This window comes from Silurus aristotelis (assembly GCF_946808225.1).
Source record: "Silurus aristotelis genome assembly, chromosome: 10".
Classification (NCBI taxonomy): domain Eukaryota; kingdom Metazoa; phylum Chordata; class Actinopteri; order Siluriformes; family Siluridae; genus Silurus; species Silurus aristotelis.
In genome coordinates, this window is record NC_139583.1 from 24,956,487 (window position 1) to 24,974,341 (window position 17,855).

The window sequence follows — 17,855 nt, forward strand, 5'->3', positions numbered from 1 at the left end:
CATGTGACTATTGCAGAAGGGTCTTTTAGCATTCTTATATGAATCCCTCTCAGAATCACACATGAGCAACAGAGTGAGGCAAACCAGCAAGACAAGTCGAGATAGAGGTAAAAAATACTGCTGCGGGTTAAAAATAAACCCAGCTGTTGTTGGCTCAACAAAGTAATCAGGTATACGTGCATAGAAATGTTTGTGTTTTCCTGGACTATTTTCGGGGTCTCGTGCCATTGAACTGACCGTGTATTTATAACAACACCATGGCTCGTGACCTGACTGATACAAACACTTTCCTGAAGGTACGTTTTCAAGTTGCACTGCTTTGTCGTACTCTCTCTCCTCTCCTCTCTCCTTCAGCAGCATTGTTTAATTGATTTACTCACCGTGAGCAAGTGCAGCAGGTCTTTGTTGGCCTCGAATGGTGGCTTGCACTTGTGGAGGGCTAGAAGATCGCTGATGTTGCTGTACAGGTGCTGGAGCTTTCCCAGGTTGATCTTTTCACCCTCCAGGTAGTCAGGCAGTGCCTCATTCAGGGAGATAAGGTCTTTAAGGTGCACTCCTAGGATGGGCACTTTAAAGCTGCTGCACTCGTTGTACACTCGTCTGTAGTTAGTGTAGTTACTGTAGGAGGAAAGCAACTCTGTGAGCTCACTCAGCGCCTGCAAACAGAAAGTAAGAATATTATTCTGTTAAGTTTACATTGCTGGTTGTATGTTTTTAAGCACCAGGACTTTCATCATAAAACCTCCAACAACCAGGTAGAGCAAAAGCAAGCAGGCTAAAGTGCTATCTGCCCTCTTTTACATACTCAAGCTCATAGACACCCACAATTGACTAGTTTGCTTTGATAGGATAGGATAGGATAGGATAGGATAGGATAGGATAGGCTAGGCTAGGCTAGGCTAGGCTAGGCTAGGATAGAATAGGATAGGATTCAATATAATGTGATACGATAAGATACAATTTCATAAGATAATCCTAACTATGAACCCAACTCTAAAAGAACATTTGGAAGGAAGACTTTTTAGATTTGATGCAATGCTATTGCAAATATATGTCAAATTATTATACTGCTTTGTGACTTTTTGGTTTGGTGGTGATGTGTGTGTGTGTGTGTGTGTGTGTGTGTGTGTGTGTGTGTATGTGTGTGTGTGTTTGTGTGTGTGACTGGGGAGCTCCAAAATTGTCTTTTGTGGGTAAATTTGAGGGATTGTGCAAACCTTTGTGATGTCAGAGGAAAGTAGACTGGCTGTGTCTTTGAGACGGGAGATGGAGCTGTGACACAGACCGCCTATGACTGCCATCAGAGTGTTGAAATTCTGCAGGGACCGCAGTTTCTGCACACGCACACACACACGCACATTCAGAGAGAGAGAAAGGAGAAGAATATTCTATGAGCTTAAGTTTATACTGCACTTTTCTTTGCAATGTTTAAGCATGTTATAGTGCACACTGCTTTCTGTGAATTTTGAAATGTTCAGGAAGTTCATGTAAGAATTCTATCTAACAGGAACATGGTATCAGAATGACATACTTATTTAATTACCAACCACATGACACACCAGCGCCTCACTTCCCATGTGTTTGCACAGGTTTTCGTGTCAGCACTGGTACGCTGCGTGTTTGTAGGGAACAGTACAGAACAAAACAGCTACAGCTAAAGGGCACAACATAGGGCTTTCTCAGTGACATCACTTCCTGTGATAAAGCAAATGGTACAACAACATCACAATATAATTATTAATTTTAGGGGTGTTGGCTTCTGCAGAATGAGTCACGACTGACTGTTTCTGTAATAGACAATCTGCAAAAATACAAATGACTGTCTTGTTTGGATAATATATTACCCAAGACATTGACATTTTGGAATTCTTGTGACAGTTACTTCCTTAGTGATATGCTAACTCAGTTTCTTAGTCTTGATGGAATATCTTGTTTTTGCGTCAGCTTTCCGCTGAAAATCCATTGGTTCATTTCAAGGTTCATTTTAACATTTTACTAATGACAATGTTTACACGCATTATTACTGTTTTGTGTTATTTTAACACAAAAACGCTATTATTACTCATTTAATTATTATTATTAGTATTATTAGTCAATAACGTATATACTCACACTCGTTTTATTTTTGATTGTTGTATATAAGAACATTCTTATTCATTATTACATACATATAATACTACACTTGTATATTATGCATTACTGTATATAAGAAAGCTCGTATTATGACTCATAACGGTATAGATAAACACTCACCGTATAATTAATCATTACTGTATATTAAAACACGTGTTATTACTCATTATTATATATAAGAACACGTTGTATTATTATTCATTACTGGATATAGAAACACATTGTATTATTAGTCATTAATGTATATAAGAATGCTCATATCATTACTCATAATTTGTATTATGACTCATAACTCCATATATACAGCAAACACATTGTATTATTACTCATTACTGTATATAAGAACATTTGTGTTATTACTCATCATTTTATATAAGAATACAATACAAGTAATACAGTTGCAGTATTACTGTATATCAGACCATATTACTTTTTATTGTATATAAGAAAATTGACGAACGCTCTTGTTATTACTCATTACTACATTACGTATTTTTCATTACTGTATACAAGAACTCTTGCATTATTACTCATTATTGTATAGAAAAAAACGTATTACTATTCACTACTATATAATGGCACTCATATTATTATTCATCAATGCAAAGAAGAATGTGCATGCATTATTACTTATGATTGTATGAACCCTCAATGCATGTTCTTCAATTATACATTGATAAGTAATTATATAACGTGTTAATATGCAATAGCATATTATTAATAGCACTAATTATTATTATCCTCAGTGTATGTACTTATTATATTATGTATTTTAGAACACTTGTAATATTATTATTATTATTATTATTATTATTATTATTATTATTATTATTATTATTATTATTCACCTTTCATTCATTATATATATAGGTAATATAATATTACTTATTACAGCACATAGAAACACTTATATACACAATGGTATATATAAATACACAATGCATTATTACTAATTATTGTATATAAGAAAACTTATATGATCTTAGATGATCTATTTTTAGCTTTGTATTCATTTATTAATTATTCGATTTGTATTGATTGATTACATGTCATTGTGACACAATGCTCATAAAAGTCATAAATTTGTAAGTATATGGTTATTGACAATCACTAATAATGTTCATTACGCTGTATTGACAGAGTTTTTTCTGTCCGTTTAGGGTGTTTCATATTTCTATGACAGTTTTATGAAGTAATGAGTATGAGTATTTTCTAAATGAAAGTGAGCTGATTTTGATGTTCAGTACACAAAAGCTGTTGTCATAACATGGGAATGATTTAATTTTTTCTCAGCTATTGTGTTAACTCAACATCACAACTAATGAAAGCATGTTTATGTAGTTTCTCGCAGGGTTGAAGAAGGACCTTTGGATCCACAGTCGAATGCCTTAACCACTAAGCTACCACCTTCCATACCAGCTACCATAGCTACTGCCCATTATAAGACTTTAGGTCAAATTGGGACCATTGAAAGTGATCCCTTAAACTAAATAAAATAAAATATAATACTAATTAAATTAAATATGCCAACTTAAAATGACATAAAAAGCAGACAATATCTGATTTCTGTTTTTAGTGTTGCAATGTCCAATGCTCACATGACTTCCAGTTCAGTGTGGAAATGGTAAATGTCAGTAGAAAAGCGCCTGTTTCATGAGTGTTACACAATGTGCAGTGGGTATTCTTGTACTTCTCTCAAATCTCACGCACAAAAAAAAGCCTTGCAAGTTTCACTCTGACCCCAGAATTAAACTTGCATACAAAACTGAAACTAAAAAAGCATATGTAAAAACTTAAAAATCACTGAGTATGCTTCATATTTAATGTCTAGAATCTTGCGTAACATTCCAATTAACCAAAAGGAAACTTTGAAAGCAGAATTACTGGTTACCACCTTTTTGTTCATGACTACATTTCTTGTTTAGCAGCTGCCAGTTATGTTGCTGATCACATTTGTGCACAAACATATATTGCCAGAGAAAAAGAGATATAAAGTGTACAAGAATATGTGAGATCAACCTAGGCTTGTGGTATTAAAATTATTTTTACAGATAAATTTAGAACCCATGCAAGTAAGTTTGGCAGGCAATTCCTACTGTAATTGCAGTGTATGCAGAATATGTATTTAGCAATTAAACAAAAACATCTGAGAAATATGTTATTCCGGATGGTTTTGTCTCATTTGTACTGTCACTGTGTATTTATACTAACTCTAGCATGACCATAGATAGCAATCTTTGTCTAGTCAGCATTTGTCATGAGCCATATAAACAGCAACCTAATTTATCTAGCTAGCTTACGATTGTATTTTGAAACAACTACAATAATTCTGCCTCTATTTTGAGTTCATTCTCAAGTTTGGTGTTAATTTGTTAACTAGTGAGCAACAACAAATACATAAATACATATCACTTGCTAGCCAATGAGCTTGGTACATCCTTTAACCCAGGCTACTATGAGTATGTATTGTATTGGTGGGTCTGTACCTGTGCTACATGAATGAATTTTGTGAAGACTTCAGCCCTCTGCTGTGGAGTGTGTCTGTTGAGGATCATGAGCTGGACCCACTGCGAGACACCGTTACACAGCATGACAGAGCGTTCCAGCGCCGGGTTATTTCTCACTGAGCCGTGCATCATGTAGCTACGGTAATCCAGGAACTAAGACAGTAAACATCACGCAATTAGCAATCACAACTTCATCCACAGTTCATGATGTTCCCATTCAGAGTGTGATAGTCATTAATGTTTCGATTACCTTAGCATGAGAGAATGCATGAGAAATATAGATTTATAGATTAAATATAGATTTTCTTAATGTTATCAGTGGTGTTTCATTTGTCATTACTTATATTGACTTTACTAGTATGAGGCAATGTTTGCTCTGTGCTGTGTAACAGTCTGTGTCTAGAGGAAATCAAGGTGTGGCGAGTGTTTAAGGTCAGCCCACGCACAGAAACGCTGCAGAAGTTTTTGAATTCCAGGTAACTGAGGTGCTCTGCCATCTCATCAGCTTCCATATGGTCAAACAGCAGAGACACCTTCCTCTTCTTTACTGAGGGTGAAGGAGCCAGGCAGATGTCCTCAGGAGGATTACTGCTTTTCAGTAAAAAAGAGAAGGAATCATGTATTTCTATGTTTAAGTGAAAATGATTTACAGCACAATTATTGTTATTTTCTAAGATTCATGGACAAGGAACAAAACACAATGGGGTGTGGTGTTATTGTAAAAATAGTCAACAACAAGTTGGTGTGTATCAGTGAACTGCAGAAATGGGAAGTAATGGAGTACATATACTTTGTTAATGTACTTTAGTAGATTTTTCTTTTACTTAAAACCTATTTACATTCACTCATTAAATTTTTTACACAAATATCTGTACTTTCTACTTCTTATATTTTCAAACCATGATTGTTACTTTAGTTTTAATCTATTCGATGACATAATCAATATTCTTTCTTCTTATTGTGTGCCGTTTTCTGCCCATCAACCTATTTCTTGTCATTGCGTGGCATTTTCAATTTACCACTGGTGTATCATTTCCTGGCTCTCACACACCACAGATGCAGGCTAGTTTACAAAGCTCACAATGAGCAAGTCAGAAGGCAACAAGAAGTCTGGCTAACGTGGATGGACAGAGGGAGCCAGCGATGTAAACATGACTGAAAACAGAGACATTCCTGAGACATCACCTGATCATTTTCTCTACTTGTGTTGTGGTGTTTTTTATTTAGCCTGGCAAACATTCATTAGATAACTAATATGACGTGAGGTCCAGTTTCAAGTGTGACACTAAAACAGGTAGTAGTAAAGGCTACTTTTTACTTAAGTACATGTCAGAGCCCAAACTTCTTTACTTTAACTTGAGTGATTAGTGTAGTCATATTTCAACTATTACCAGAGTCTTTTAAAACATGTGTATCTGTACTTCTACTTGAGTAAAGGATATGTGTACTTTTGCCATCTCTGGTGTAGTGTAAAATGGGGTCATACTTCCCTAAAGGGTTTTATTAACTTTATAGCATGATAAAACATTTCAATATACTGAAGTGGGATCATATTTCTAGTCTTTCACAGTTACATTTAATAGTACAGAACATTCATGCATAGGCTAGTTAGCTATAGATACAGTTCACTGTAACACTGTATAACTAAACATGTTCTAAACATGGTGCAAAACCATAAACTTCTGACTGTTACCATGCTCTGACACTAGAGACTCCTTTCAATAATGTTAATTAAAAATCTCCTCACAGAAAACTTTACAAAATCAATGATTATGGTGTATGTCTTCCTTTTGTAATAGAAACTTTTTGGTGAAGGTTTTATCAATCTTAGAATATTTCTAAAATCAAGTTCAAGTTAAATCACCATCTTATGCTTATTATAGCATATCTATGACATGATCTGATGTCAACAGCCTATTTTTGTATTATTTATAAAATTATAGTATATACAGAATTTTATTCTACTCGAAAAAGATGAGTGAAAGTGGCAGTTCAGTAAGCAAGTAATAGCTAAGAGTAATTAAAAAAGAATATTAGTCATCCAGGACTTTTTCTTAGTCACTTCTTAACATGTCATGGAGAAATGTTGCTATTTGATGTCTTGTTTTTCTGTCACTGTGCCTTAACAGTGTTTCCACGGAAGACTGAAGAGCTACATACTACCTAGGCTTAGTTAACAAACCTTAGTTATTAGCGCACATACTGCATTCTTAGTGCATGTGTGTATTACACAATCATGAAAATGTTTGTACTAACAGTGTAGTAGCATTTATATATATGTTATCAAAGTCATAAGCACAAGCACCCATAGATAGAGTTTGAAAAAATTTCAAAAATCTTGGCACCTGGACAGTTTAAAAATCTCTTTTCATTGAGTTTTTTTTCATTACTGTCAGTCTGAACAAGTGCAGTCATGTAAAAAAAAAAACAGCTGTGTACAGTTCAGATCAGTCAGTTTGTGCTCACTCACGGGTATGGCGTGTCAATCAGTTGGCAGTGGGAGTCCTTTTCAGCCCTGACCAGAGCACACATATCCCCCATGACCTTCTTCAACAGTGGGTCGGTCTTAAACATCAAAGGATAGTGAGCTATCCAGTGCCTGAGTGAAAGGATAAGTGCAAATATTAAGGACATTAAACCCAATAGTCCATTTATCTTTCAGATTTTCTGTGCAAATGTCTTTCATTTACTGACCTGATAAACTGGCAAATCTGAGGTCGTCTCTGGGCTCTTTTCTCCACCGGACAGTCCTTGTAGGTAATGCCTAGTCAAGGAATTATAGGAGACGAGTGCAGACACACCCTTATTGCTACACACTCAAAGGAACCAGTCTATTAGCGCACAGATTTGTAAATATGCCCAAACAAGGCTCTTGTTTCATTGTTTTGGAGATTAGATGCCATGTGATGCTCTTTGTAACTACATACTATATACACCCTGACCTCAGCCTATCAGTATTAAGATTAGGTAAAGTCATACCCTGTGGCATGAATATAAAACAATGCTCTTGAAGTGAATAGTCAGATCCAAGTCAAATAAAAGATATAGAGAGAGCAGTTTATGGGCGAACTTGTGTGATGGCACAACCCAGTTGTGCATCATCAGAGTCATATTGACCAGTTGCATGCCACGGATTAACTTCCCATCAGAGTCTGCAACACACAAACAAAATAAATTATCATAACTTTACAAATGAAGAGTAATGCAACAGGGGAAGAAGAAGTGAGACAGGTGCAATATGCATAAATGTTTTGTCATGCTAGTCTTTTTGTGTTCAGCCTTATACGGTCTTTCTATTTCATTTCAAATGTTTTGCTGTTTTGAAACCCCTTTTGGTCCTCGGCTTAGAAACAAAGAGCATGAAAAAGCGGCAATAGATTTTTTTCTTTGCTAAACACAATTTCAAGTCATTTTTTTCTCATTTAAAAAAACTACATCATCGCTCGTATAAGAAAGACCAAACACGACAGGCTTCAGGCGAAAGAAGACATTTAACACTGTGAAAATGAAGGTACAAGACAGTAATCGATATTGTGGTGACATGAGATACACATTGTTGGATGATAGATGACAAGATAGTAAAAAAGCCCTTATAAAGAGCACACTGCAACGATTCAGTGGACTCTATACCACAGCACTTCTCAAATCGGAATTCTCAGAATTATATTCACTTTCTATAGCAGCTGCACTGACAGCTGTCCCTACTGCAAGCTTTACATCATGTTGTATTAAAGTATTTTCCATAGTTACAGCAAACTCAGGGTCTTGTATTGGATGCATATAACCAGATTTTTTTTTTTTTTAAGTGTGCCATCATTGAAATGATGTAAGAGTTTAATGAAAATTCATTAGATTTTTGGAAGTAGTCTCCAGTGTTAGCACTTTGTAGAATGAAAATGCAAGCTTTTCGAAACAGCAGTGTCTTCAGGACTAACGTTAGTAACAAGCTGCAGTTTCTGTTGCTTTTATGCATTATGCTAGACAGACAGTTAGACAAGAAGAGTGATAGTCATTATAGTAGTTAGACAGATGATCAGAACAAAGGTCATTATAATAGACATACTGTTTAACAGCGAGAGTGAATGTCATTATGGTAGTCAGGGACAGTAAATGTTAATATAATAGATAGATAGTATACTGAGTGATCTAGACAGACAGTTAGAGAATGAGAGTAAATGTCATTATGTGAGATAGACACCTGGAAAGATGGTTGAACAATGAAAGTGAAAATCGTTATGCTACACAGTCATTTAGACAGTGAAAGTGAGAGTCATAATGCTAGAAACACTGGTAGACAAACTGACCGAAGCAGTTCAAGCAGCGCTGGATGAGCTCATCCAGACTAGCAGCACGGGCACTTGTAGGTATGGTGGGACTTTGCAGCACCCGGCTGATCTCCTGTGGACTCGGACAGGTCATCCTTCTCTGCACTGGCCTCCTCGTCTTCTTCATGCTTCCTCCTTCTTGATGTGACTTCCTGCTTTTGAAAAGAGACGCAATAATATTATCAATTTATGAAGAAATAGACAAGAAGTCAAAGTATCACACAAAGAGCTTAAATTATTAATTTTATGTGCAACAGCAAAAGGCCAGAATGCTGCTCTATATAGCGTACCCATTCCAACTAACAACAAAAAGAAGGCTTAGTGTTAATTTCCCAATATAAATAACACAGATGAATAATACAGATGATACAGGATGTACTATCATGTCACACTGCAACTTGGCTTTTTTTAAGTGTATTGGTCACATTTAATCTACATTTCTATATCTGAATCGAACATCAACTATACGCTTTTTTTTAAATAATTAAATATAATGTAAGCACGGTCATGGTGTTTGTCATACTTGGTCTCAACTGAATATATGCATGTGCATGATTGTGGTTGAGGTTATGTCTTTGCACTTTGCATTTCTTACTCAAACCATGGCTTCAAGGAGCTCACATTGTGCACAGGGTCGTCACCATACTGGAACATGTCTGGGTCTCTTAGTTCCATTGAAGGGAAATTACAGTGCTACAGCATACAAAGACATCCCTATACAGTTGTGTACTTCCACCTTTTGTTGCAACACTGTAGATAAGCATCATAGGTACTTTCATATAAACTTTACAGATGCTTCGCTATAAAGTTTGACATGTAATATTTAAACACTTGCTTTTAACCAAAGAAAACTGTGCTGACCTGTGCAGCTGAAGCGTGCAAGTTTGTTTGCAGGGCCTCAACTATCTGATTATTGTGGCTTCAACTTCTGAACTACGTCCTGTGATCTGAGAGGTTGCGTGAGCTTGAGCTTGCACGCGTAGTCACTTTCTATCACTCACGTTTCAGCTAAAGTGTTGAAGCGAGACATACGAAATGCTCGAAATTCCAAAAGAATGTTAATTTGCGCAATTGGTGTACTGATAAAAAGTACGTCACCAATATTTATAGAAAATGGGAATGCAATTCATTATTTTCTTCTGTGTTCATGCAATAGTGCCCTAGTCCCCCTTCCCAACACATTGCAAAGCAAGCTAGGGTACATTTCTCTTGTCTCAAATGTGCCCTAGCCCTTCACACCTACTTTGTCTTTGTTGTGTCAGCACTAGCTAGTTGTTTAAAAAAGACCCGCTAGTTCCTAGAATGTACAAATTCCAAGAGTGTCTCAAATGCTGCTTTAGTCAATATAAATTTCAAGGTCAATACGGGGATTGTGCTCCAGCTAGGGCACATTCCTAATGTTCTATATTTCACCCTAGTCCCTAATACCTAATGTACATAATGTACCAAACAACATATATCTTTATATCTTAGATATTACAAGGTCATTATGGACACTCTGAATCATCTAGGGTGCATTCTGAATGACACAAAAGTTCCTTTTACTTGAAACTGACGGTTTCATTATTAGGACCCAACACAAGCATTATTATGCCCCAAATTGGGGCCTTATTACCTTTAGGTGCAAGATCATTACTATAATTCTGCACCAGCTGGGGTAGCATTCTAAATCACTCAACCATTTCTTTTACTTTCAATTTGCAAGGTACCTGTGAGTATATCTTTTCTACTCGCTTGGATATTATCAGTGTTCTAAATGCTGCCCAATCCTCTGCAAATAGTTTGCATAGATAAGTACATGTAGAAAAACATTGACTACATGACTACAAAATACCTTGAACACAAATTATTAATACAGTGGAATAATTTATTAAGACACTATCCACTGTCACAGATGAGGATGGTTCCATTTTGAGCCAATATGTCTTACTTTTATCACTTTCTTGCCGATTAGGGATGCATTTGAATAAAAAAAAAGATTATGTCTAGAATTCTGTAACGCTGTTTTGTGACAATGTGCATTCTTTTGATCAACTCAAAAGGTTCCTTGTTTACTATAATAGAGATCGTCACAGTTTAAATTCGGAAACACAACTGAAATTGTAGCCCAGATGAAACAGAGATGCAGAGATTCAGTTATCAGGTATGAGCATGTACAGATGTGTGTGTGTGTGTGTGTGTGTGTGTGTGTGTGTGTGTGTGTGTGTGTGTGTGTGTGTGTGAGTACCACCATGGCATGTATGTTAATGTTTATGGAATAAGTCGGCTCCTGTGTTTGCCCTGATCATATCCCAACTATTGTTTTGATAAAAGCACTGCACTGTTTGTTGTCGCTGCTAGTGTCCCATCACCTGCCTGGTATCACAGTACACACACACACACACACACACACACACACACACACACACACACACACACACACACACATTCACACACATATATTGGTAGTCACAATGTATTGGTAGTCACAGTGTGTGAATGTCACTTTGCAAAGCTGTCAATGTCAGCCCCCCACACCCCTCAAAGGTCTGAAGCTTTAACTTTAAAATTACTTGCACATAGTTGCAGTCTGTCACGTTCTAACGACATTTGCCCTTTGTGTTAATACGTGATAAAGTTCTAGCTCTACACTCGACCTCTGAGGTTCATCATTGCTACTGACTACAAAATGCACAGCAGTGTATGATATAATACTTATTATCTTATTGTATATACTTTCATTACCTGTGTGTACTTTGGCTGCCAGAAAAAAAAAAAAAAAGTTTGAACACTGAAAACACAAAGTCATTATGTGAAGGTGATTAAATAATAACACAGACCCAGAACATTAGCAGTGATACAATATTTATTCATATCACATACATGTAAGAATAATGATTATTTATATATATAACTTTTTAATCATTAAAATATCGTGAGTTAACTCATGCAAATCATGTAATTAGTTGCAAATAAATATTTAAATCTATTGACATCCCTAATATATATATATATATATATATATATATATATATATATATATATATATATATATATATATATATATATATATATATATATAAGCAGTAAAGCAGCTTTATAACGATAAAGATGTTATAAAATTTGAATTTATAAGATTAGAGCCTGTCATAATATCACTAATGAGCAAGCCAGTGGCGACAGTGGGAAAACTCCTTTTGATGGTATGAGGAAGAAACCTTGAAAGAAACCAAACTCAAACAAGAACCCATCCTCAGCTGGGTGGCACCAAATGTCCATTTACTACATTCACAATTATATAACCACTACATAGGATGCACAGAATGTACTTGCACTTGCACTGTAAGCACAATAAAATGTATTTAAGTAGTAGATATGCACATGTATGCACATGTAACATTGTGCATACAAAATTACATCTTACTATCTAATAAGTAATTAAAAATAAGAATACTGCACAAACTGAAATTACAAATATTATTTCGATTATTAGATTTTCCTGAATTATGAAACTCTAACAATTTTAACAGCCCTTATCTGTACAGCAATATCACATGAACAATACCATCATTTTTATTCTATTATATACAATTAATATCACACATTATTACCCTTTTGTAATTTTTTTGTCTCTGATATTTTTTATCAATTTTACATTTCTTAGGTGTTCTGGCATCCATAAGCAAAACAATAGCTAACTACTCATGCAGTCTGTTTACTACAAATGCTTACCACATTGGATAGAAATAATGCCTTTGTGATATAAAAAGCATGAAAATTCCAATATGTATTCCAGTTGCCTTTCGTTTTTTGTTCCCTCTTTTAAAAACCGTGTCTATTCACTACCTACTGTGTGCTCACTACACAGAATATACAGTAAATCTTGTACAAGGAGCAACGAGTAACATCCAGGAGCAAAAGTACTGGCGTAATATTCGATTCTGGTTCGGTATTCACACACTGAGGACTTTTTGTTTATGTTAGAGCAGGTAGAGGACATAAAGGCTTCTCTAAAAAAAAAGAGTAGCATGTATTAGTGTGGTCAGACTTCATGGTTGAATTCACAACACCAACAGGAACTTAACTGTGTAGAGAAGTGGGAACAAGTTCTTAGAATGAACACCTCCCCCCCTCCCCCTCTCTCTCTCTCTCTCTCTCTCTCTCTCTCTCTCTCTCTCTCTCTCTCTCTCTCTCTCTCTCTCTCTCTCTCTCTATCATCCAGTAGCACTTGCTCATTTTCAATTCTCCTCTTGTGATTGCTTAGACTCTCATATCCTAAACCTGTCAGCGGTACATACATAAGTACACATACATGCGCACTTTTAATCCTGCATCTTCAATCATCTGACAGTTAAGAGTGAAAAGACTACATATTTACATTTCATAAGCATGTTTTTCTACCGAAAGTGCCACATGCCTCAATTAATTTTTCTTTCCTCATGACTTTCCCTTGGTCCTAATGCAGATAAGTCGAATCCAATGCAAAACACTTCATTTCATAGTTTTGTCCCTTATTTGCCTAAACCAACAGTGCACACACTACAGGTAAGAAGACTCCTATCTACTCACACACATATTCACCTACATACAGTACACACACATTTTGGATATGCAGATGTCTCTGTCATAGCTTTACGAGTAAGGAAAATTCTACAGGATTATTCAGAACCGGGCTAGCCATTGGCAGAAAGGCCTGAGTTGCCTTGTATGATTCACCAGGCCACCATATTTGATAAAGCAGCATTAATCTGTCCTGTTCCAAGCTTATAGAGCACCTACTCACTCTCACACACTTTCTCTTCCTCTCCTTCATCACCCTTGCTCTATTCAGGTCATTCAGAAAACAACTTCTCCTTTTTTCTTTGGAAATCCCCCCAACACTCCCCTCTCCTCTTCCCTGACACAGAAGCCGTTTTTTTTTTTTTTGTTTTTTTTTTTACTCCCAGTTCCTGGCTGCAGCTCTGGCAACACAACCCCCAAGCCCAGCCCAGCATCGACCAACCCCCAACCCCCCCCCCCCCCCCCCCAACACTCACACACAAACACACACGGAAGTCAGATCTTTTCGCCCAGTAATTGATTAATTGATGATAGACACAATTGAAGTGAGGCCCTTTTAACTACTTCGAAGTGAGACACCACGCACGCACTGTCGCACGCACGCACGCACGCACACACACACACACACACACACACACACACACACACGCACACACATGCAAAAAAAGTAATCTACATAAATTTCACAAACTGATAATGTTAGAAACAGTATTATTTATTTATTTATTCGCTTGTTTGTTTGTTTGTTTGAGATCATTTTTTGCATGTGTCTCAAAGCACTCTCTATAAAGCTCATGCTTCTGTCAAGTACCAGCAGCTTTGAGTTTATTCAAATATTTTATTTTTTATAGTCATTAAATTATTAAATCATTTGGTTTAATTATAATTTAATAAACAGTGATATGTTTATTCAATTATAATTAAACCAAATGATTTAATTATAATTTAATAAACAGTGATATGTGCCTGTCTGTCCAGCCGACCTTAAAAACTATTTAATTGAACAATCATTGCAAAAGTAATACAAAAAATCCTGTGGCTTCATTGTACACATTTAAATAATGTTCATGAAATAACTCCCTGCTGAAATGGTCTGAGAAATGAACATCCCACAAACCTGCCACAAAGGTCTACAAAAATTCTGGGTTAATACCTGGGAGATGTCTACATATTAATTTTCACTAAACCAGAAATATGCCACACTGTTAAACCAAATGCCACAAATTGTGATGTCAGTCTTAGTCTTGACCCCAGATATGTTATCAATAGCTTTTAGCAAAAAAAAAAAAAATTCATCAAAGTCATATTATCCTTTTAAGAACTTGAAAAAGGTCAAGTCATGCTTTTATCTTGTCTAATGAAATTCCATCGAAGTGTTTAAAACATTTAGTACACAGTTTGGACAGACCGGTCACCAGCACTTATATTTATAAGAGTCCTGATGTACATTCATCACCTTTATAACCAGAATATATTATAAAGTTTAATTATAATATTCTGTTTTTATATTTATTTCCCAATTATATTTACTTGCTCACTTGCTTTACCCTAAAACCTCTAAAGCATATTTTAATTAAAGTTGCAGCCTTCAACAAAACATTAGGGACAATTCCTCTTTTCCAGTTTTTTTAATTCAAGACTTGACCCTGCTTTTATTTTTGTATTCTAAAACATGACAGCTCAGATTGTGTCAGACTGTGTTTTTTCCCTGTACATTGACGTCATATATGTTGCATTAGGTCTAATAGACTGACATTAGACTGCTTTTCAAAATGTGCCATCTAATTAAAATATACTTCCTTACTTGCTCAGACTTCTCGTTTGCAAAAAAATACTACCCTGACAAACACAATAAGCTAATGTTATTTACATATCTCTATAATTAGGCAGTCAATTAAATATCGCTTAAAAAACTGATGCACCTGTCTCAGTGATGTCACAAAACTGCTCTGAATAAAGTGTGAAACGGTTGAATCGTAGCAAAATGCACCAGGAGAAATGTTATACACAAGAAAATGACTCACTATATCTAGTTAAGCGTGCATATATGTATCCCAAACAACAAGCTATCACAGAACAGTAGAAAAATGTGCTAATATACAGTATGTCTGATAGATCAGCACAACTTATTTGTTTATACTGCACTACATTCGTCCTACATACTTCCTAATTAGTTCTCTCAGTGGCCGATGACTATCAGCATGTATCTAGTACTGCAATGACTGTCATTTCTCAGCAATCAGATAAAAGCCTAGAGAGTTCATGAAAAAAAAAAAAAACAACACACACATCATGACTGATAAACTTTATCATAACAAATGCTGATATTTCTGATCTTTCATGTCATTTCTCTCTGAATAGTATTTCGAGGTAAATTCAGCCACTGATGGCTTGCAGCACTCACTGCGAGGAGGTGTTGCTGGAGCCGTTCTGCTGTGTCCAGTGCGTGACACAAAACGATGCCTTCTTCCTCACTTTGCGAAGATCTTCGCGAAACGACATCGCCCGGATCTCAAAGCCGAGCCCTAAGGCAGGAGTCTCTATCTGCAGCAGATGACGGCAGCAAAATGTTAAGTTCAAAAGTGACTCTGATGTGAAAATCCCCTTCTTAAACTGATCAGAGATAACAAAGTTGATGATTCAACGCAGAAGTGTCAGATATGTAAATCTATTTTTCTTCTTTTTTTTAAAAAAGTGTTAAAATCGGATCAAACTAATTGGAAGTTCAGAAACTCAAGAGGTCTTTTCTTTTGCATATCTGGGTTTGTGTCTCAGAAATGGGTCTCTTACAGAGACCTGAGAATTGAACTGCAGATTCGAACGAACGCAAAGGGAAGCCACAGGCTTGTCTGGTAACCACAATTATCGTGCCTCTTTGCACTGCACTGCAAACAGGCAGATCTAACGGACCTCGCAAATACACCACATAAACAGCAATGCAGCCAAAACCTGCGCTGACACATAACCTGTAGAAAGCATCTGTTTGAGGTGAGAAGAAATAAGTAAATAAAAAAGCAAAGGAGTCCCTTGTTACCTTTGGGTTTCTTTTTGAGTCATGGCACAAGGATGATCTTGTCCCTTCTGGTTCTCTGGACGCGTAAGGGCATCTGTTCGCAAGTCCTGGGGCCCCTACTTTTTCATGAGGCTGTGCTGTTGATCGTTTGGCCGTGTCACAATGTGTTTATGCCCACAACACAAATGCTGGGGCCAACTCTCTCTCTCTCTCTCTCTCTCTCTCTCTCTCTCTCTCTCTCTCTCTCTCTCTCTCTCTCTCTCTCTCTCTCGCTCTCTCTCGCTCTCTTTCTTTCTCTCTCTTTTTCTCTCTCTTGTACACTCTTGTTGCCTGACAGGATCTTCTCTGTCCTGTTCAGCAAAACACAGAACACCAAACCTGTACACTAGCAGCTGCAAGATCTCTCTCTCTCTCTCTCTCTCTCTCTCTCTCTCTCTCTCTCTCTCTCTCTCTCTCTCTCTCTCTCTCTCTCTCTCTCTCTCTCTCTCTCTCTCTCTCTCTCTCTCTCTACCACACCTCTACCTAATTGAGTAAACAACAGTGCAAAAACAAACGAGCCGACCACAAGATAAAAAAAAAAGAAGAAGAAAAACTCCCACTCGAGTGACGACAAGTACAGAGTGGTGAAACACTGTCAGCGAAATAAAATGTGTCAAGAAGGGAATCTCTTACAAAATGAGCAGCAAGCCAAAACTGGTCAGTACACACAAGTCCCGGATTCAAACACACTGGCTCTGAGCGATAAGGAAACTGTCATGTGTTAGGGTTAAGTATATGTATGTGTGTGACTGTGTGTGTGTGTATATGTGTGTGTGTGTGTGTGTGTGCGTGTGTGCGTGTGTGTGTGTGTGTGTGTGTGTGTGTGTGTGTGTGTGTGTGTGAAAAAAAGGGAGGGCTGGACTGCTAGAGACAAAAGCAAGTGGGTGACTAGAGAGTTCTTGTAAAACACGGCAGAGTGAGCAATGTGAATTAAACATCACTGAAAATGACAGTTAGAAGAGGGGAGAGAAGGGGCGAGAGTACAGGGGAAATAGAGCAAGCAATCAGAACTAGATGAGTGCTGGCATATCGACTATGGAGAGAATGACGTATTACTGTCATGTGTTGTGGGTTTTTCCTAGCCTTGAGGGTACAGGTAGACCAGCCTAAAAGTGGATAGTTAAGAAACTACGGCTTGCCTCTGCTTGTTTTTATCCAGTGCATACCGTCTCTGGCATTTCGCATTGCACAGACGACACTTCGCTCCCTTTTCCCTCCACCTTAACTCTTTTTCAGCCTCTTTATCTGTGAGTTCTGCTCTAACAGTGAACCAGTGTGTCTCGGCCATGTGCAGCTGTA

At 36.8% G+C, this 17,855-nt stretch overlaps 1 protein-coding gene across 1 annotated transcript in view; it reads right to left on the reverse strand.

Moving 5' to 3' along the window:
* The window catches only part of rasgrp4 (RAS guanyl releasing protein 4), a 23,622-nt gene extending 6,342 nt beyond the window's left edge, over nucleotides 1-17,280 (reverse strand). Inside the window, exons 1-10 of the mRNA XM_083552967.1 lie at nucleotides 16,539-17,280; nucleotides 15,909-16,048; nucleotides 8,945-9,117; nucleotides 7,687-7,792; nucleotides 7,335-7,397; nucleotides 7,111-7,239; nucleotides 5,087-5,228; nucleotides 4,620-4,793; nucleotides 1,218-1,334; nucleotides 381-656 (exon numbers count right to left, since the gene is read on the reverse strand). Coding sequence (XP_083409093.1) covers nucleotides 381-656; nucleotides 1,218-1,334; nucleotides 4,620-4,793; nucleotides 5,087-5,228; nucleotides 7,111-7,239; nucleotides 7,335-7,397; nucleotides 7,687-7,792; nucleotides 8,945-9,117; nucleotides 15,909-16,006 — 1,278 coding nt within the window. The 5' untranslated portion in view covers nucleotides 16,007-16,048; nucleotides 16,539-17,280. The remainder of the gene's footprint in view (nucleotides 1-380; nucleotides 657-1,217; nucleotides 1,335-4,619; nucleotides 4,794-5,086; nucleotides 5,229-7,110; nucleotides 7,240-7,334; nucleotides 7,398-7,686; nucleotides 7,793-8,944; nucleotides 9,118-15,908; nucleotides 16,049-16,538) is intronic.
* Nucleotides 17,281-17,855: the final 575 nt, after the last annotated feature.